The 22,839-nt window shown below is 43.1% G+C and overlaps 1 protein-coding gene across 1 annotated transcript; it reads left to right on the forward strand.

Moving 5' to 3' along the window:
* The first annotated feature begins 2,897 nt into the window (after positions 1–2,897).
* On the forward strand, positions 2,898–20,926 carry CTHRC1 (collagen triple helix repeat containing 1). The gene is made up of 4 exons (XM_018559220.1): positions 2,898–3,076; positions 14,964–15,185; positions 18,694–18,910; positions 20,687–20,926. The coding sequence occupies exons 1-4, from the start codon at positions 2,948–2,950 to the stop codon at positions 20,827–20,829; spliced, it is 711 nt and encodes a 236-aa protein (XP_018414722.1). The 5' UTR covers positions 2,898–2,947; the 3' UTR covers positions 20,830–20,926.
* The last annotated feature ends 1,913 nt before the right edge of the window (positions 20,927–22,839 follow it).

Genomic DNA, 22,839 nt, shown 5'->3' on the forward strand with positions numbered 1-22,839 from the left:
ATGTCAATTGGCTGCTAGGCCCAGGCAACGTCACATGCGAGGAGGTCCCATACCTGGAAGCACCAGGTATTGTTTCCAGCAGGGAAAGAGGCTGGAGCCGTGAGGGAGTGTTGGCAAGGTGCGTATCAGAGATTTGGGGGGACCTTTACAAGGACACTGACACTTTGACCTGAATGAGCAAGGTGACAATGTCTCTTTAAAATGTAGGGCATTTGCAGGAACTTAAATTTCATGGGATGATAGTCAAAGGTCTGGAGATCTTCGAAGGCAGTGGCTCACTTGTATTAGGGGACTTGCATGCAGCCATATTTTGGTGCATCAGGTCAGAATTTCTCAAAGTTATTATCATGGAGGGACCATTTTCATGACATTCAGGTTTCGGATAAGCCCCGCAAAAATATGATATCTATACCTCATGCTACATTCATGTGATCAGTAGGTTGCAGAGAATTATATATACAAGAATAAAGAATGGAGTGTGCTCAACATCCCTGCTCCTATATGACAAAATTACAGTATCTTCATCAGTGATCATGAAATGAAACAAAAAATAATGGCCAAAAAACAGACCAACAACAAAAACTGTACTGACCCCCTACATTGGTGTTCAGCTAGAAGTGACCCCTTACATTAGTGGCCAGTGCACAGGCAGAGGGTCAGTCTGCCATTGCTTTCTCCTAAGTGAACCACTAGAAGACTCTGGAGGAACCACAGTATTTCTCAGAACCCTGGTTGAGAAAGGCTGCATCTGGTAAATGCATCATTCCGAATGGTGACATAGTATACATATGCCGTGAGAAGCACATATCCATACATTCCCGGCCTACGTTGAGGCGGGCCATCGTACACATAGCGTGAAGGTTTTAATGTAGCAAGGTCTTAAGAACATGTGGACCATGGTTAGTGCTTAACACATCAAAGCAGCTGTGTATAAGGGGGCCCTTTACTGGTTTATGGCAGTTCTGCTCTTTTGTACCCCTTTCCTCAACCTTTCCTGAAATGCACAATTCTTCTACCGGAGATTTTTTTTTATGTTCCATGGAAACAAACGTGAGGGAAGCGCCTGATGAAAGGCAGATTGTGGCTATCCTAAATGGTGTACAGCTTACCTCAAACCTCTGTACATCACACGCTGGGAACAGCTGCTGTTCAACGCAGGCAGGATATTAAGAGCTGACATGGCTAGGAAGCCGTGTGCTTGTTTATACAAAGGGATTGAATACATCAAAAGTACATTTTATTCCACACACGTTATTGCTTTTATTCAACGCTTTGAATAAATAAAATGTACTGCACGTTTTGTTCCAGGGACGTTGATGCCGGTTCAGCTTTATGCTTTAGATAGGAGATGTCCTCTGCAGACTGGCGAGGGTTGCTTTAGTGCAATACATAATGCTAAATTGAATATGAAATATGGAGCTTAATGTGTCTATTTCTCAATGTTTTTCACCCAAAATTCACATTTTTCTCATAGGATTCCATTAGAAAAATGTGTGACTCTAGGGTGAAAGTTGTGAGAAAATGTTGATAAGCAAACCCCTAAAATGGAAGTTTTCAATGCCGTCAGCCTGTAAATATGTGCTGCCGGCCTCTGGTGATGGCAAATGTATCATTTAAAGGAAAAGCAGCTTTCACTATGATATTGACTGAAGTGCTACTGAGCTTTTCTTGTCACTGAATGTCAGTAAAAATTACTTTTTCTTTCAATCTGCAAATGCCGGTCATTTTCTAACATTGTCAGAATGTAAATATTTCTTTCAATACGACAACCTGGAGATAATCTGTACACGGAATTTTTATTTCTGCTTGTGTGATCGGTTCACTCTTTGTTCTACAGAGGTATAAGGCATCTTCCCAATATAAGGCATCTCCTGTAATAGGAGCTTTTGGCGAGAAATGGCTTGTCCACTTATAAACCTATGCAGCTTTTCTCATTATCATACTGGTGTTTGCTCAGGTGGTTATATTGAAGCCAGACTCCTGCCCTTTAGAAATCAGTTTGGGAAAGGACATGGGGAGACAAATAGCATTTTTTTAGAACAGGCAATGGTATAAAATGCCAAAAACATGCATAAATATTTAATAAACGATTTTTACCTAGGAGGAACTGTTTTTTTTCTCATCAAGAAAGGCTTAAAGAGACCCTGTCACCATATTAAAAATAATATAGCTACAGTTCACTGTAAAAGAAGCCTTTCCGGTAGGAGGTCTGGTCAATCGTCAATTTCTTGAAAAGCCGTGGGGTCCCTCCCGCCAACCCCTTTCCTCAGTGAGTTGCTAGGACAAGGATCAAGCCATTTAGGGGTATCCCTATTGATCAATAATAAGCACTTCCAACATCTTTGTGCATCCTGAGATTTTCAACTAGTTGCAAAGTCTTTTTCCTCTGTGCCCAGGGCTGTCCATGAGATGAAGAAGCAAGGTAATATCTGCATGCCCTGACAATGCCTCCATCTATAATCTTTATCTGTCCTAATCAGTAGAATTCAGAAGGGGAGCCTATGGGTTTCGGCTGCACTTTTGAGTGGAGTTCAATTGAAAATGCATGATACAGAGCTGCACTCCTCAACAGGCTCATCTGCCACATAATAAGTGATGGAAACAGCACCACATCTGTAGATCATTTCCTAAATTGTGACTGTAAAATGTTGTTTGAAAGATGCAAGCTTTTTATAGTAGTTCTAAATGACAATAAAAGGTTTAATGGTCTTTTTTCTGCTGGCACGTGGTATGGAGCTCAGATTGTAGGGTTGAACATTCCTTTATCCCCAGGAGGTAGACCAGCCATAGATGTAATAACACAGTCCTTCAGTAGAAGCAGACAGTGTGTGATTCAGCTGCAGCCCTCTCCCCCCTCACTCCATCCATTGACTGCTGTGCCGGCAGTTACACTGAACACTGAGGCTGCAAACTTCTTCCAAGCTCCCGGACTTACTCCTCTCCTAAGATGTTATCACTCTGGACCGCTTTTTTTCTGGGCGCATCGTGTCTTCTTCTCCCTTCACTTTCTGAACCTGACAACCTAAAGGTAAAGCAGAGAGCCCTTCGCCAGAAAGACCTGGAAATCATAGACAGAGTGAGTGAACCCTTCTCCTTCATCCATTCTATATACCTCTGACCATCTCCAGTCTTCCCCTGTAGGATATCAGCTTTCACAAAGAGTCTAAATGGAACATGTAATGGTAGATATATCCAGCGGGTGAGGTTTTACAGATTTGGTGGGCCTACCATTGATGCAGGAGCTATGCCTAGGTCCATGAGCTTAGACTTGGTGTACGGTGCTGTATGCTAGGGAACTGAGATAACAGCATTCTATTACTATGTGTGGACAAGATTCTGATAACTGTCATGGGCACAGTTGTAGCACATGAAAGCCTCTGATATACACTGAGTGGCCAGATTATTATGAACACCTGACGTTTGTAGGCAAATTGGCTATAATTTTGCGCTGAAGTTGCTAGAGGGCCAGACCATTATAAATAGGGAAGCAGGTTATTTACCACGACAGTAGAAGTGATTTTTTTCTGAAGATATGGGTAAACAACGCGATTTAACAGCCTTTGAACGTGGGATGATTGTTGGCGCTCAAGCCATGGAGCAAGTATCAGCAAAACAGCAGAATTCGTTAAATGTTCAAGAGCAGCTGTTGTTAAGTGTTTAAAGACTGGACTGTCAGCCGGAAATCTGGGTCTGAACGTGCGAATTGTGGCCGTCAGCGACTAGTCAATGTTAGGGCAGAACGGAGAGTGGCAAGACTGGTACAAGACATCAGAAGGGCCACAGTGCAGTGTCAGATTCCTCGCATCACCTTCCAACATCTCGTGGAGTCACGAGGCTGTCCAACAAAGTCATCTCGTGGCCCAATGAAGTACTGATGGGGTGATCATAATAATCTGGCCATTCAGTGTAGACTAGAATGATGTCAGAGGGGACACATGATGTCCATGTTGAAATTACTGGCCCATGGGCTCCAGCTTTTCCCCACACTATCCAAAAGTATGGAGCTGAAAGGTCATACCCAAACTGTTGGCACAAGGTTGGAAGCATAGAATTGTCTCTGTATGCTGTAGCATTAACAATAACCTTCACTGGAATCACCTGAATTCAATAATTTTGGCCATATAGAAAGTGTGATGGCCAGGTGGCTTGCAATTTTGTCCATACAGTGTATAACACCCCTAGAATGCAGCCTCAACACTGCCCTCTGGCACCCAAAGCCCTAAAGTAAGCTATTAACACCTAAATCCTCAAACACTAAACTTAAACCTTCAAGCAAAGAGAGACACTGGTGGGTCTTCAAGAGGCATACAATGGGCGACCTGACCCTTTAACACCCCACAACCTAAGCCTGAGACCTAACACTGTTTTTTAACTTTTGGACAGCATGTGGAAGGATTAGAAGTCCTGTCACGGTTTTACTGCTATCTGGGGCTCAGTTAGAAAGAGTTTCCCTCACTTACTGTCACGTAAACAGCCTTTTCACCAGGCACCAAGAAGTGAGGGCAAGTGAAGGAGATTCTCCAACAGCAACACAGACAGAAGTGATTTTTTTTTAACGTTAAGTAGGGGAACACTAGAACCTCTGTCAGCTTTTTATTGCCTAACTGTTGCAGACTTTCCTTCGATTCCTGTCTGGTAAGTGAGTAGAAATCTCTGTAACGGAGCCCCAGATAGAAGTAAAACCTGATGGGGTCAAATTCTTTTTCACTTTTTCCAAAAAAAGAATATGTTTTGGCAAAAGTGGGTCTTAGCTCTAAACTAAAGCTGGCCATATATGGCTCAAATCTCAGCGTGGGAAATTATTGGCCAAACAGTGACTGTAACCTATAAGATGCAGTCACTGGTTGGTTCAATAACCAGCAGAGGAGATTCCTCCCTTTACACTTCTTAGCATGGATTGAGGGATCGATTGATTGGTAAGTAAAACAAAATGTGTATGAGTCCTAACACTGACAACTATTCTGCTGTCTATTCATCTCGTTTTTCACTAGGAGCCTCCACTGCATAAAGTGCCGAGTGTCCCAGATAGCAAGGATAACTTGCCATAAACTTGTGGTAGGGTTAAATTGTAATTCTTGTTAGCTTGCTGCACACATTCCTGGCAAGTTGTAGACTTGCAGAACACTCGCAGCACAGGTTCTAGTTGACACTTTTTGAATTTGCAGCAAATTTGCTTGGCAAGTCTACAGCAAGAGACCTGCAGGTCTTAGCAAGAGCTCTGCAAGTGTACAGCACTTTTGCAAAGCACGTTGATCGGGAGACTTGCAATGCAGACTTGCTGTAATTGTGCAACAAAATTGTGAAGCTTGGCAAGTCTGCAATAGTTTAGCAAGTCATTTTCAAACTTGCAGCTCAATTGCTTGCTATCTGGGGTGTTGTTTCCTGTACAGTCAGCAGACGCTCTAGTGTTGTTCTGAGGTCAGTCTTGCTGCTGTAGAGTTAACGATACACAATTAAAGTGTCCCCTGATAGCCCCCCCTCCATCCCCAGCAAGGTCTACTCGCCTATCCACATTCATTTGACGCCTCCCTTCTGCAGGAGTCCACCCTGAGTAAGCTCCAGTGTTGGATGGTGCCAGTGCTTAGCTGGGTGGATGACGTTACTGCCAAACCCACATGATAGTGTTTGGGTCCAGCAACTGGCTGCTCAGTAGGGGAGGTCATGCTCTCCCCCATACTTAGTAGCTGAAGGCGGCCAAGGAGCATGGATTGGTAAGTAGACCTTGCTGGAAGGGTGGGCTTGGAGGCACTTTACCCTGAATAGTCAAAGTGATGATGTCTCTTTAAAAACATACATTTACCAATTTCAACCTTTCAAAAGGTTGAATGACAACTGCTTCCGAGCAATTTCTTCCCTAAACTGGCCATGCATTGTTACATTTTGTTTTGTTCAGTCTTTGGCAGTGTGGATGGACAAATCTCCTTCTGTGTCTATTGCATTCTATCAGAATACCCAAGCAGCTGGTTGGTTACAGTCACTGTTCCGCCACAAACTTTCCACCCGGCTTCTTCGATTTTCTGATTGAAGGATATCAGACGGGAGTGAATTTCTTGATGAACTGGACGAAATTCACTCATTGTACGGCAAGTTTACCCATAAATATCAGTCAAGTCACTCTCTGGATGATCTTCTTCCCTTCTCATCCAATTGATCATGTTGACCATCACTGAAGGCTGCCCTTTGTAGCTAAAGGTAGAAATTCACAGCAAACTGACAATGGTGGTCAGAAACTATCCATGAAGAGGAAGGCCTATGGAGTGATGACGAGTCACACAACAGATATTATCTGTATATCCAGTTTATCAATGTAATTGTTCAGTTTTTTTCGGCCAGAATACTGTCTGATTTCACTGACATTTAGCTTGGATAAGCTAATTACTGACAGCCGATGGCGGTGTTCATTCAGCTTGCCTTTGTGTATGTGTCAGGTGACAAAAAAGATTTCCCAAGGCCTTGAATATTCCCAGAGGCGAGGATAGGAGCACTCTAATCTCTGTTTACATATCACCTGTTCATTCATCAGTAAAATGTGGTGTATTAGATGTAGATTAAAAAATATTCTGCCTGAGTAAATGCTCGGCCTATTACTCCCTATTCACTTTTACATTGTTCTGACATTCAATGAGGAGAGATTGCCATAGATATTTTTATTTTTGAGATATTGCTGCAGTTATTTTTGTTTTTTTAATGTAGATGTAAACCAAATCACTTAAACTCATATTAGCTTAAATGTTAAAATGAAAGTCATTTTCAATATTTTAAAATCTGCTGCTTTCATTAAAATCCTCAGTCATCCTGCATGATGGTCCTTGTGCAGGCATTTCCTAGACATGTAAGCGGCGGAAAAATTTGGTTCGGATCCAAAATTCAATTTGGTTCGGGTTTCAGATTCGGACGAAATCCGAATTTTCATTAGTTTCGGATAAGTTTATGAATATTCATAAATACCACAGAGATCCATATACAGAGATTAATACTAAAGCTGAATCTCCTAGACTAGAATGGCATTCAGGATCCGAATTTCCAAATTGCATTCGGGAGCTCCCGAATGCCATTCGGGTCTGGGAGCCCCAGCTTTAGTAATACAGTGTGGAAAATAATGATTTGATCCTCTGCAGATTTTGTATGTTTACCCACTTACAAAGAAATAAAGGTCTATAATTTTTATCATAGGTGTATTTTAAATGATAGAGACAGAATATCAACCAAAATTTCAGGGGAAAAAAACACGTGATACAAATGTTATAAATTGAGTAGCAGTGCAGTGAGTAAAATAAGTATTTGATCCCCTACCAACCAACATATACGCTGTATATGTATATGGCTCCCAGGCCTGAATGGCATTCGGGAGCTCCCGATTGCAATTTGGACATTCTGATCCTGAATGCCATTCTAGTCTAGGAGATTCAGCTTTAGTATTAATCTCTGTATATGGATTTCTGTGGTATTTATGAATATTCATAAACTTATATGTTCCCTGGTTGTCACCAGCATGATGGCACACCGTCTCCGCTGGAGTACATCCATGTAGATAGGTAGTGGGTGCAACAAGGCTGCAGAGGATCAGCAGTGCTGTGATACAACAAAGGATGAAAAAAGTACTTTATTAAAACAAGAAAAAAAGAAACTGTATATTATTTAAAAAAAAAAAAAAAAGTTGCTTTTTATACAAAGCATATGCACTTTATTGGTTTCAAAACATTTTTAAGAGAAATTGCACATTTACTACAGCCATTGTGTATAATCATACATATATTGCATGATCACAATGCAGAACTTTGTACAGTTAACTACAAGGGTTAACTGCTTGTTTTTGTTTAGGTGCTAAAAAAAAAAAAAGTTATACTCCCCTGAATCGTGGAGTCTGCTTGCTCTTAGACCCGTCCTTCCAGCCTCTCTCCCCCTCTGCTGCAGTTGTCCAAGGTCCCATGCCAATCATCACATTTTTTAAATGATCACATGTAGACTGATGCAATAAAATAAATCTCATAGCAGTAAAAAGAGCAGCAATGACGTATAGCATGCATCAAAGTACAGCGACCAATAAGATTACACCTTTCAGCAGTTTAGAAGAACAAGGAAAACAAAAGATGCGTTATCATTGGTCAGTAAGGATTACTACACGTTACATGTAATTGCCTGCCTTACGACATAAGCTTGTATAATGATTATCCGAAGCTGCATGTGGTGTCGCCTGTGGCTATTGTGAGTCATTGTGTTACACCAGTCATTCTATACTCCTCTAGCTTATTGCACAATGTGGAAAACAAAGCACTGACGCAAAAGATATAGCTAATTATCACACAGCTCGTTCTCTCCACACTGTACATGGACTCTTCTCAGATACGATGATTCAGGCTGAATAAGTCACGTTCTGATGTTCACTGAAACCCAGATTTCTCACCCTTCCAAGTGACACTAAACTCAGGAGTTCAATCTTAAAAAGACATTCAAATGTTTTAATTATTAACAAAAATCTTATTTGTGTATCACTCGGCTGTAGATCCTCAAATCATCTTTGAATTGGTGCTGACACTGTCCTTCCTTCTGGAGGGGGGCTACTTTTGTCCCCCATGGTGCCTGTATGTGTTGTGAAGTAGCCACCGCTCCAAGCTCGCTCCTGTGATGGACTACAATTTCATGTTTAGTTTATTAATTTGTATTGAGATTGTAGTCCATCACAGGGAACTCACTCCTCAGTTTAGGGCGCCGATAAAATGGCAGGGAGGGTGGGGCTTTGTGTTCAGCGCTTGGTTGCTGGGGTGACCCATCCCATGGTGCGGAAGAGGCCCCAACCTGGGCTCAGAGGCGACGCCAGACAAATAGTGCCTCGTCGGGAACTCACTCCTCAGCTTAGGATGAGCAATGGCAGCCCACATGTTTATTTCTCATGACGGATTTGTGCTTTTTTTTTTAATGAGTGCATAAACGTAAAACCTCTGTCAGACTTTTGAGACCTTTATATCTAATTGTGCCGCTGTTGGGTTAATTTCTCAGTACCAGAACAGTAATTAAAACAGATCTTTCCCCAAATCTTTCTTCCCCAGTCTTCTGGCAGTGGCCATGTTTACTAAGGGCAGGTTACTAGCTCTCCTATTACTTCCTTGATTTCTGTCACATGTGACTAGAACATGTGACCATGCACTTCATTTCATGGGAGGAAAATGCCTTTCCCTGAGATCTCGTGAGATTACAGATGAGATTTCCCAGCAATGCTCTGCTGATGGCAAGGCAATCCCAGTGTGCATTGCTTTGGCAAACTGAAGTCATTTGCACTTTCAAAGCAGGAAGTGAATGTTCTGCAAGTGAAAGTATTTCAGAATCACAGCATTTTACACCTGACATGTCTGTTATTATTAATCACCATACATAGAGGGATGCCTTGGTAGAATTTGATTTTTGAGTGTAAAGGTCCACTTTAAGTTAAAAAAAATCCCTTCAAGAAGGGATATCAGCGGTGAATGTTTAGAACATCTGTCAAAGATTTATTGCTGAGAATGTCACTACTCTGGAGAATTCCCTCATATCCTGTCATGATAACGGTAGTCAGAGGCTCAGGAAGTAAGAGGAAATCTTCCCAACTCTGACAGGCAGCGATAAAAACTCTTATCCAAGATGGATAAAAAAATTGGCTGGTGCTCTTCTGTAATGTAGTCCATATGTACATTTTTGGAACAACTACAAAACCCATTCTGACCGGCGTGGCTGCTGCTGAAATGTAAACCAGGCTGATCATGTTAACACCTGTATTGGCTGCTGCTATGGAAAATCCAAATCGTATCTGCAATCTCTGGCAATGGACAGAGTTATACAGCAGAGGTGAGGACACGTTCACTTATATATTTTTTAGTTTATATAGAAGGGGTAGGCAAACTCTGACCCTCCAGATGTTGTGAAACTACAATTCCTTTCAGGCCTCTGTCTCTGGGAGTCATGTCTGTGGCTGTCAGTGTCTTGCAAAGCCTCATGGGATTTGTAGTAATATATCATTGGACTGTCTTTAGCTTTGATTACGGCACACATTCACCATGGCATTGTCTCGATAAACTTCAGTCTTTAAAAAGAAGAGTCACTCTTGAAAATACAGAAGGGGATTATCCTTCCCCCTCCCTTATTTTAGTGCTGGCACATTCCAGTGATTCACTTATTTACACCCTACATGCCAATTCCTGCAAAGCAGCTCACATTGGGTCTCATCAGGTCTTGTCAATCAATTTGATTGGCATTGCAATGGTGAAGCTAATCCTTAAAGAAACAGGATGGTTTATCCTACAAAGGTAACATAACAATAAAACACTAAAGAATACAACAGTTCTTATCACGCCTTATGGTACGACACGCTGCAAAATGCTTGAATGTTTAACATTCCTCATTAAATATATTTTATGTTCAGATAGTCTAGTAGGTTGTAGTAGTTGTTGAAGGTGTAGAGTTTAAATATATACCGGGAAATAGTGAGGAATGGTCAGTCAGACATATGTAATGCTGGGCACACACCTTGCAACCATCGCAAGACTTTTGTCTTGCGATGGTTGTAAGGTAATTAAAAAAACGTACGATCTGCCCATCTTGGACAAGCAGATCGTACTTGCGATCATCGCAAGCCCGCCCCGCTGAGGGGCGGGCTTCCGATGACTGCAATGCTAAACGGGCAGTGTGCGCTTGCTGGCCCGTGCGGCTTTTATCTTGCAAACATGCCACAAACCAGCCGAAAATCGTACGATGTTCGGCTGGTTTTCGAACATGTTCATAAGATAAAAGTCGTGCGACCTTACAGTAGGAGAGTAAAATAGCAAAAAGATTTCCTGGCACACTCACAAGCTAGCATGTAAAAAAACTTGTCTCACACTAAGGTTAAAAACAGAGGTTTGGATACACGTCTTCTGCAGAAAATGTGAAAGCCGCACAGCCGCGCCAAGGCACCTCTTATAGTGCGGTCCAAACGCTAAACTATCAGAGTCTCCATCTTGGAGCACATGGGGCAGAAGATAAAATTGGGTGCAGGTTTGTTGGGTGCCGTGTTTTTTCAACACCCCTCTAGGGGAAAAAAAACTACTGCTGTGCTTCTGTATGCTTCGGAGGTAGTACACTGATTGAAATTTTGCACTGGAGATTTCACATATATTTTCTGTGTGTTTTCTATATGTATGGACAATAGTCAAACTTACAGTAGTAGAGGTCGCATGCCTTCCACACACCTTGCGATAATCGTACGATCGCGGGATTTCCCGAGATTATCGTAAGGTGTGTGGGCACCTTAAGAGTGTTCTGCTTCTGAGGGCCATCTCACACTAGTCATCCTTTGCTGGCAAGAATTCCCTAGCAAGAGAATCACTAAAACCTGCAGAGAAGGAGAAGAGAAAGGATCATCTATGTCTTGTTCTCTGGCTGGATGAGCGAGGTGTTGCTCTATCACTAATGGAAATACTGCAGAATGTACATTGCAGAATTACAGAATGTATGTTGCCAGCGAAGTCTTGCTCATCCAGCCAGTAAGGGAGCGGAAATAGAAACAGGTGAATATTTGGGCTCATGTCAACAGGCGTTGTTTTCCTGTGTTTGGGGTGCATTTGAAAACAACATCAAACACACCAAAAATTCAATTGGAGCAGCACACATGACAGTTCAGAGGTTACGTTGACCTTCTTTGTTTTGGTTTCTTTGGTTATAGCATGTCCTAGTCCTGAAGTGCATTTGAACAAAATGCTCTCTGAATACTTAGCAAATCCTCATGTTTGCCTTCCATGGTCAGCACTTAGCAGAACCTCAGGTTTTCCTTCCATGGTCAGCACTTAGCAGAACCTCAGGTTTCTCCATGGTCAGCAGTTGAAAATCCTCAGGTGTTCCCACCATGGTCATCTCCTAGCAGAACCTCAGCTTTGCCCTTCATGGTCAATACTTAGCAGAACCTAAGGCGTGCCCTCCATGGTCAGCAGTTGAAGATCCTCAGGTGTGCCATCCATGGTCAACATATAGCAGAACCTCAGGTTTGCCCTCCATGTTCAGCCTTTAGCAGAATCTCAGGTTGCCCCTCCATGGTCGTTAGTTGCAGATCCTTAGGTGTTCCCTCCATGGTCGTCTCCTAGCAGAACCTCAGGTTTGCCCTCCATGATTGGCACTTAGCAGAAACTCAGGAGTGCCCTCCATAGTCAGCACTTGGCTCCACCTCTTGGAACTAAGCCCCACCCAATTAAAGTATAGAGTAGAGAACGGTTAGATCCCTTGTCAAGTTTCTAACTATATCTGTCTCCCCCGTTGGGAAGATTCACCTTCTCTATGTTTCCTGGTGATCATTGTCACCAAGAAAAAAGTGATGAGAAATTAAAATTTTACAGTTGTCACTAGGACAAGAGGTGAGGTGATATCTTCCAATAGGGACAACTGTTCTAGTGACAGCAAAAGGGAAGTTACCCTCACTGTGTAGAGGTTTCTGACTTGATTTTGCGTCTCTAGTACAGGGGAAACCTCACCAACAGGATACAGACAGGCGACTGGTCACCTAGACACCCAGACACCCATTGCTCTTACATGGGGGTGGGAAAGAGTCCTCAGTCCTGTGTAAGCTCCAAATCATGAGTACTTCGAGCAAAGCGGAAGAAACGCCAAACAAAAGTCAAGGTGAGGCAGGGTTGGCATTAATATGAACCGGTTGTTTTGTCTTACATGGGAAAAAAGTCAGGTCCCTGTTAAAGTGGAACTATGGTTAGAAAAACAAAAACTCTCATATCACCTCCCCCAACATCCTGATAAAAACTGTAAATAGATACGCAGACCCTTAAATGCTACCATCTTCTGGTGGTCCAGTGGGCAACATTTACTTTTTTGTGCTGCCCATCAGCGAAGTCCTGCAATAACTAATAAGGTGTAACCTTAGTGCACTACCCCAGAATACTCTGTATGGTCAGACCCGTGGATAGGCGAGGAGTTTGGAGACGACCATTATATTTATAGGTATATAGGTGCTGCATATAAACGCTGCAAGGCCCTTGGGCAGGCTCTACAGTCGTAAGCAGCTGATGTCTGCATCTGAGGCCTGTACAATTTTATCAGGTGTTCTAGATAGGGTTGCCACCTGTCCAGGATTCACCCGGACAGTTCGGGTTTTGAATGCTGTGTCCGGGTTTCATGGCAGCAGAAACCCGGACACAAGATGTCAGGCAGACAGGGGCAACCAAAATTAAGATAGTGGCTACTGGCCCCACACTGAAAATAGTCTCAACTGTGATATTTACATATGAAGGGGCGGCGCTATTCACATATGAAAAAGCCGCAACTCATTCTTCCAAGAAAATTTCCGTGTGTTGCTAGAGTGTTCGGGTTTCGATGGAAGAAAAGGTGGCAACCTTAGTTCTAGATTAAATTGTTTGTTAGATAATTCCAGCCAAGACAGCTGTACCTTTGTGTTGTACTGCTATAGATGATCAATAAAAAGGTAAATAGCATTTAACATGAATATAAAGGTAGATCACATTTTCCCTTGCCATAGAATTGGCATTGACTTTACCTCACAATAACGCTTCTTGCAGTATGTATGCATGAAAATGACTTGGCAACAATGAATGGGATCCCTGCAGCCGTTCCCAGCAGACATATTTCCATGGCTACACAGTGCATACAGTCAATGAAAGGTCTTTCTGGCACCAGGCACTCTATAGCCGCATGCTTATATATCTTGGCTCAGATAGTCAGAAGCATTTTTTGGCCCCAGCTTATAGGCTCAAGTTCCATTTCTGTCTCCTGGCAGCTATATAGCTCTATTCATTATTTCTTATTTCACAGCTAATTGACACATTTTCCAGCTCACGAGCTGCACCCCAAGGTATTTTCTTATGCCACCTGCACCCAGGACAAAATCAACACATCCCATCAATCCGTAGAAGGTTGTCATTTTGTGACATTCCAATGAAGTTAAAATAAATAAAAAGGTCCACAGCGCCCTGTGTTGTAACAATACAAACCACTGCCCCTCAAAACCCATTTCAGGAAGATTGTGTGCCTAGGCTTTTGGTCATGTGACCAACACTGGAAGGTGCCTGGAGTAACATTTTCTCCTGGAAAAGAATATCAGCTCCATGGTTAATTTTGCTTTATCCATCCGAGTAAAACAGTTAAAAAAAGCCTGTAATCAAAATAAAAATCTGCGCTCTAACCCAAACTGAAGCGTACACAGCTGTGCAAATATCCAACAGGATATGATGATACAAACAAATTATATACAGAGCAAAAAAATTTAAATAATCACAATTGTGCAAAAATTCAAATGCAATACTGTGCAAACTTTATCCATAGACAAAAAAAGTCCAAATAAATGGGGAACTTTTCTCACTTATTATAGGGTCCATTCACATTAAAATCGGAAGGAAACTACAAGTCAACGGATTTTTGACTTCCGTTCCGCTCCGTTTAAAAAAAAAAAAGAAAACAATTTTTTAGTTATATCCTGAGTGGACAAACAAAAAAAATGTTGTTTTTTTTAACCTCTGTTCCATTGTGTTATTACATCCCTTTGTGTTCCGTTACACTGCATGCTCTACTTTTTTTTTCATCGCACTGCAACGGAACGGAGCAGTGTGAACTGGCCCCATTCACACCTATTCATTTTTCAGTGCCCTTGCGTGAGGGCCTATTTACACCGGATCCATTGTGTTGCGATCTGCTTTTCAACAGATGCTAAGGAGGAGGTACTGTCAGTCATGTGTAAGCTCCAACTGGAAATTGGAACTGAACATATGACAGCAAAAGTTAGGGAGTTATATGCTGTTAGGAATGGGAGAAATAAAGCATGGGCAAAGCACAGGTTCGCTTTTATTAAGCTTTGTGTTGTACATATGTTATTTATCGTGGCCCTTCAAAAGACAAGTAACCAATATTTCACACCTCAATCTGAAAATGTATGAATATTAGTAATAATTTATTACAGCTAAACATGTTTGCTCCAACCATTTCCTTATGTGTTTTTACAGTACAATGGATTGTGCATGCAAGGCAGTATGGGTCTTCCTGGACGGGATGGCACTCCAGGAGTTAATGGAATTCCGGGAACACCTGGCATTCCGGGACGTGATGGCTCAAAAGGAGAGAAAGGAGAATGTATGAAAGAGAGCCTGGAGGAGCCCTGGACACCCAACTACAAGCAGTGCGCCTGGAGTGCCCTCAACTATGGCATAGACCTGGGCAAAATCACAGTGAGTGTTGTCTAAGAAGTCTGTTTTATGACAATATTATCAAACCTTTATAAGGGACGGCAACGGACAATTCAGTATAAAGATAAAATTACAAAAAGAATAAATAAAATAACAAAAATATGAAATTGGGAAAAGCTAAATAAATACAGAAACCAAACAGGGCAAACGGGAGCTAATAAGTTACAGCCGTGCAAAGTAAACAGTAGAGAAATGTGTGTGTGTGTGTGTGTATGTATGTATGTATGTATGTATATATATATATATATACACATATGCCCAACTCCACTTTTTGGACATTCTTTAAAGTACAGGGGCCCAGCAGATCACAAAATAGAAAAGGCAGCTCTTGCTGCAATACTCACCTCGTTTATATTGCTGTCCCCTGCAGCCTCACTGCTCTGCAATCCGTCACCTGTACTTCTTTTGGGTTGAATGACTCCCATTGTTATTCAAACAACTTTCTGTGAGCCTGGGGAGTCATGGACACGCACCCTGTGGATGCATAGTCATGCCTCTTATAGCTCACAGTACTCCTTGGCAGTGGCGTCACAAGGGGGGTGCGGCCCGCACCCGGGTGACACCATTGGAGGGGTGACACCAAAATGACTTGCAGTCATTTTGGTGTCACCCCCTCTTGAAAAGTCGGGCGCTCGGTCATGGACCGAACGCCCGACAGTATCAGGAGAGAGGACCCGGGGCATACCTTATCCCGCCGAGTGACTGTCTCCTCCTCTCTCTGCCGGCGTCCATCACCAAGGTGGCCGTCGGCAGGTATCAGAATACGGCCACGCGTGTGGTGACGTCACGCGCATGCGCGGTGACGTCTTGGCCGGGTAACACTCGGACACCGCTCCGGGTGTCACCCAGCCTCGGGACGCCCCTGCTCCTTGGCATCATTAATGAGTACAGGAAGAAGAACTGTCCACTGCCACCTCTGGAGGAGAGGAGAAAGGATCAGGGAGGTCACCAGACAAGACTGTAGGAAAAACATATATAATCAGATTTTTTTATAAATTGTGGCAGGGTATTGGGAGTCGGGTTGGGGGGCACGAAAATGCTACACTTGAGCTTTAGAGTAAACATGTCATGAGAGAAATATCATTGTTGACCTTCTTTTGAAAATGCGTATTGATTGGCTGCTTTGCTGACTTTAAGGCAGTGATGGCGAACATTTTTGAACCCGAGTGCCCAAACTGCGACGCAAAATCAATTTATTTATCTCAAAGTGCCAGCGCTGAAAATAAGTATAGTATTGTATTGCAGTTTGGGCGCAGGGCTTTAAAAAACATTCAACATCACTGCCTTAGGTAAAATAGGGAAACACACATATTCAAACATTTATACACTCAATAAAACACACATCACACACTCATTATAAAAAGAAACCACATATACATAGATATCACACTCATTAAAAACACACGCACACATTGTACACGTAATGAAACACACACATTAAAACACCCACATCAAAAAACACACATTAAAAAAATATTTTTAAATCTCTTTTTTTGCAGCCTCTGCTCTAAATGAATGGAAAGCACAGAGGCTTCCCATTCATTCAGAAACTATTTACTATCTATACTATAGTTTCTGAATGGGGAGGAGCCTCTGTACTGAGTGCTTCTCCCCATTGAGGAAATCTTGAATGAACAGGCTGCGATGTAAATCACAGCCTGTTCATTCATAACTGGGGACACATAGCACTATGTGTCCCCAGTTATTTACAAACACTGGAGTGATCAGCCGATCGCTCCAGTGTTTGTCCTGCACAGAGGTCTGGTACATATCACTCATATGTACTGATACTCTGCCGCTCAGCCACGCACAAACGGGGGCTCAGCTTCTCCTCTGAATCTCCGCTGCTTTCCTGGGCAGAGGCAGCAGGGGATCCGAGCAGAAGTGAGGAAGGCACTGCAGCCACGGGGGGAGGACGGAGCCGTTGTCACAGATGAGCAAGTCTGCGGCTTGAATCCTGTGCCCGGGTCTGCCAAAGGAGTGTACCCGGGCACAGGATTCCAAAACAGGACTGTCCGGGTCATTCCCGTACGGGTGGCAACCCTATCTATAACTTGCCAGGAATATGTTCAGCAAGTTAACAAGAATTACAATTTCACCCTGCCACAAGTTTGTAGCAAGTTATCCTTGCTATCTGGGGAGCCGCCGGCTGTCAGATCCAGGCCGAGCAGCTCTCTCTCCTCACCGCTCGGCGTGCTGCTGATGATAGTGGCTCCGACCCCCGCCGCTGCCTGCAGCGCCTCGTTCACTTCTGGGATCCCCGCTGCATACAGATGGGGGAGAGCAGCGGGGATCCAGAGAAGCCCCACGTCAGGAGGACAGGACATCACGATTTACCAGGGATCGGTTTGCGATCAATGGTAGATCGCGATCGACCTAATGGGCACCCCTGATTTGTAATATTGCTGGTTCGGCAATATATTAAATAGAATCTGGGCACCTGCCAGGTTTAAAGATGGCCGCCGCAATTCGCAGCGGCCATCTTTAAAAACTTAACATGACTTTACAGTGACCTGCACCTGGAGTGTGCGGGTCACTGTAACCTAGGCTCGCGTGCCACCAGAAGGGCCTCTGCGTGCCCTCTGTGGCACACGTGCCATAGGTTTGCCACTGCTGCTTTAAGGGCTCATGCACATCGGCATATACTGTTTACGCAGGATCAGCAGCGAGATCCTGCATAAAAATATGATGTACCTGTGTAACATTTGTGCAAATTTTACATGGCTCCAGAGGACTGCATACATGGACCCTATTGGTCTCAGCTGCTCAGGGCCAACATGTCAATATCTACAATGTGCAGCCAGTGGCTTCTGCGCAGCTGATTGCACACTACTGACGCCCCCCTGAAGCGTTCATATGGCAGTGGCACATGAACAAAATGACCTTGGCCGATTCTGAATTACTGAAGGCTGAGGTCATTCTACGTATCTGTGCCACCGTCACATAAATGACTTATTCAGGGCTGACATGTGAACATCAGTAGTGTGTAATCAGTGGCGCAGGTGACAATGGCTACATGTTGTTGATATTAAAATGATGGCCCTAAGCAGCAGCAACCTGCAAATGTTTGCTCCTTGCAACATGCAAATGTGCACCCAAATGTTTACATGCATTGAAAACACGGTCTATCCGCAGGACAATGGATGCAGATTTTTCTATTTTGTTTTCCATGCCGCTAAATGCAGCTTACACAGCTTTATGCAGCTATGGACCTATTGGATATAATACAGCTGCAGTCAGATCTGTAAAAAAAATGACGCATTACAGATGTGAGCATTTTTTTTGCACCCGTGTGCAGGATCAACTGAGCGAGAACAACTATGTTGATCATAAAAGTCAAGAGAAAAGAGAGGTCAGCAAAACCAGCCGCCATGTTTCTGGTTTTGATAGGCTGAGAGGGCTGTTGGCAGCCATAGTTTCATGGAAAGCACAGGGATGAACTGGCACAGTGATAAATAAGAAGGATTTTTTGCTCTCTTGTTTTTCCCAGGAATGCACATTCACCAAGATGCGTTCATCAAGCGCCCTGAGAGTTGTGTTCAGTGGCTCTCTACGCCTAAAGTGTAAGACGGCCTGCTGCCAGCGCTGGTACTTCACCTTCAATGGAGCCGAGTGTTCTGGTCCCCTCCCCATCGAGGCCATTATATATCTGGACCAAGGCAGCGTTGAGTTCAACTCTACCATAAACATCCACCGAACTTCTACAGGTAAAATAAGAACATGGCAAATGCTTCCATTTTTTTTTTTTTTTACTTGGTACGCATAAATTCAATCAAAAATACAAATGTAAGGCTTGAAATGTAGTCATGGAGCATGGGCCTACCTGATTCAGTTTTTTATATAGACACTGCTGTAGTGAAACAGTTGACCCCATGCTGCCCTTTAACACTAGCTTGGTGAGCTGGGAACAAATGATATAAGAAACAAAATGAAGACGTTTCCAGGCAGAGCCACCAAAGATTTAAACCTGATTTGAAAGCTGGATTGGAAGTGGTGATGTAGTACACAGAGAGGACATTGCACCATGCAGGCTTCAGGAAATACATTACCAGTAACCCTGAGTGGAGCTGCATCTATGGCTAGCTCAGTACATTATAGAGGACTCCTAGTATAGGATAAGTGAACTTTTATGACACTATCCACAATGGTCACCCCTTTTCTGTTCAGAGCCAGTCAGTAATATACTATACTTAAATGTAAGGCTTGCCTAATGCCGCATAATCTTCACCATCACCATAGACTTTAAAGCCAAACTATACTCGCCTTTCCTTCACAGTTCAGGATCTTTAGCCATCCTAAATGCTCAGCGAAAATGACAAAACTCCCTCATATGCATATGGGATTTCATTCCCTCCGGCACCAAGGCATTGATGTGCAGCTCAGTGTACAGTCTACATGCTCTGTGAATGGAGGAGGAGCGGATGAATGACAGGAACTGTTCTGCCCATTCACACAGCATGTTGCATTGTGGAGCAATATTAGTGCAAGCTCTATGAATGGCGAAGGGGACAGGAAGTGGATGGGCAACCTGCACAACTCTATGATACCAATAGTACGAGCTCTATGAATGGAGAAGGCAGCAGGAAGGGGCAGGCATGTGGCACAACTCTATGACAGTGATAACAGTACGAGCTCTATGAATGGAGAAGGCAGCAGGAAGGGGCAGGCATGTGGCACAACTCTATGACAGTGATAACAGTACGAGCTCTATGAATGGAGAAGGGTGTAGTAAGGGGATGGGCAAGCAGCACAACTCTATGAAACTAATATTAGTACAAGCTCTATTAATGGAGAAGGGGGCAGGAAGTGGCAGGTAAGCAACACAACTCTGACACTGATACAAGCTCTATGAATGGAGAAGGGGGCAGTAAGGGGTTGGGTAAGCAACACAACTCTGACTAGTACAAGCTCTATACTAGTACATGCTCTATGAATGGAGAAGGGGGCAGGAAGGGGATGGGCAAGCAGCACAATTCTATGACACTAATATTAGTACAGGCTCTATGAATGGAGAAGGTGGCAGGAAGGGGCAGGCAAGCAACACAACTCTGACACTGATACTAGTACAAGCTCTATGAATGGAGTAGGGGGCAGTAAGGGAATGGGTAAGCAGCACGACTTTATGACTCTAATATTAGTACAAGCTCTATGAATGGAAAAGGCAGCAGGAAGGGGCAGGTAAGCAGCACAATTCACTGATAACAGTACAAGCTCTATGGCGAAAGGGGCAGTGCGAGGATGGGCAACCAGCACAATTATATCACACTGATAGTCACTGGTATTAACCCCCAGAGCACCAAAGATAGCCGCTCTGGGGTGTAGCAGCAGCTCAGAGGAGGTGGGATATACACCATTATAGGTAATGTGATTGGTGCCGTATCCTTAAAAACAAAAAGAATAAGCTTCCTCTTTAGTTTGAGATCTACTTTACTGTATAGTGATTCCCTGTAACAAATACCTTTATTTTCATTCATTTATTTCAGTGGAAGGACTGTGTGAAGGGATCAACGCCGGGCTGGTGGATGTTGCTGTCTGGGTGGGGACATGTGCAGATTACCCCAGAGGTGACGCCTCCACCGGATGGAACTCTGTATCTCGGATCATTATCGAGGAGCTGCCCAAATGAAGATCTTCACTCATAATAGGGTAGAAAATAAATGCACAACATCTTTGTGTAAGTGCAGCCAGTCGTATCATACAGAAGAAAGTGAGTGTGATAAAAACAAGGAGCTGTCTGTACTGTGTCAATAAATCAATGCGGTGCTTTACAGTCTTTCATGGTTTATCCTGAGCTGACCGTCTTTAAATTGCAGGACAATTATAAATAATCAGCTCTCATTTACCAGAAGCAAAACCTCCCCCTGACATACTTGTAGCTTTATGATTTTGTATTCCAGTTATGATATTGTTTTCAAGCTTGTTTTTAATAAAAGAAAAAAAAGAAAAAACAAATGAGAGTGGATTGTGTAATGTGTACAAGGAGCTTAAAGTGCATTTCTACTTTTGCAAGCAGATTGGGATAACACCTACTTTATATATGTTGCATGTTCCCATTCACATTTCATACAAATCAAATATTTCAAAATTGGTTAAAAATCCCACCTTTGTATGCAATGTTAAGGAGCGGGCCGGGGAGTTATGTTTGCCATAATTAACCTGTCTGTACTATGCAGGCAGATCTCATCAGTAGGGATGAACAAATATGAGCGCCTCCAAACACAGAAGTTGCGTAGGCCTCAATCAGCAGCAGGTCGGGGCTTTTCCATAAACAAAGGGGCAGCGTACTTTGTGCTCACACCATTTACCTTATAACTAACCCAGCCTCCACTGTGCTGACAGATCTCATTATCAGTAGGGATGAGCTCAGGTTCAGACCAAACCTTGTATGAACATTAGCTCCTCCGAACACAGAAGTTACATGGGCCTTCTGCTTAATCAGCTGCGGGTTGGGGCTTTTCCATGAACAAAAGTGGAGAATACTTGTGCTCACATCATTTACCTTATAATTAACCCTGCCTGTACTGTGCCGACAGATTTCATTATCAGTAGGGATGAGCTCAGGTTCAGACCAAATCTTGTATCAACATGAGCTCCTCCGAACGCAGAAGTTCCATGGGCCTTCTGCCTAATCAGCTGCAGGTTGGGGCATTTCCATAAACAAAGGTGCAGAATGCTTGTGCTCACATCATTTACCTTATAATTAACCCTTACGCTGATATAATTTACCCTATATGTCCACATGGCCATTGTTATTTACCTAATGTAGCCATATAAGGTCAATGTCACTGCATCCTACCTATTTGCTTGAATGCAGCTGTGGGCAGGCAATTCCACGGCCACAGTTGATTGAACGGCAGCAGAAGGAGTTTCCTTCAGGGTTGCAAGGAGCTCCTTCCAGCTTAAGTTCGGACTGCATTCAGTCCAAACATGAGCTCATCCCTACTTATCAGTTGTAAACTAGATGTGCGTTTGTCATGCATAGGACTGCCCATTAATTTGAATAGACAACCCTACACACATCAAACACATGAAGAAGTAAATGCAGCTGCTTGCTTACTATGCTTTTTTGCACACACAGAAGGCAAGTCTTGCTTGCCATGTTTTGGGTGTTGTTAGCAATGAATGGCACCACAAGTGTAATTAGGGCCTTACTTATCTCAAGGCTTGGGTGGTACATTGTATGTTTATGAACTTGTCCCCCTAATTGCACTTTGAAATTGTTCAGAATAGCTTGCAGTCCTGTGTATAATCCCGCTCTAAACAAACTAGAAAGGTAAGAAATTGGAATTATTTTTAGATATGCTGTGTCATTGGGAACATATAACAGTCATATAATGGGAGTTTCTTAAATTTAACCGGAAAAGTGGAAAGACACTTTAAAGTAAACACAAGACAAACCTGGGCAATTCAAACTGAGTATATGATATTCAAATTCAGGTCACCTCCAGTGAAAAGTGCATGTCAAATACATTAGTGTGTCCAGACGTCTAGGCAGCTGAATTTATTTGGAAATGTTATAGTGACACTAAACTCGGGAGTTAACTCTTAAAAATGCATTCAGGTACCTTAAAGTTGCATAAAACTCTCCAACTTGTTTCCAATAATAAATCCAGATCAAACAAATATACATTGCCCA

Source organism: Nanorana parkeri, unplaced genomic scaffold, assembly GCF_000935625.1.
Source record: "Nanorana parkeri isolate BGI_ZX_2015 unplaced genomic scaffold, ASM93562v1 scaffold16, whole genome shotgun sequence".
NCBI lineage: Eukaryota > Metazoa > Chordata > Amphibia > Anura > Dicroglossidae > Nanorana > Nanorana parkeri.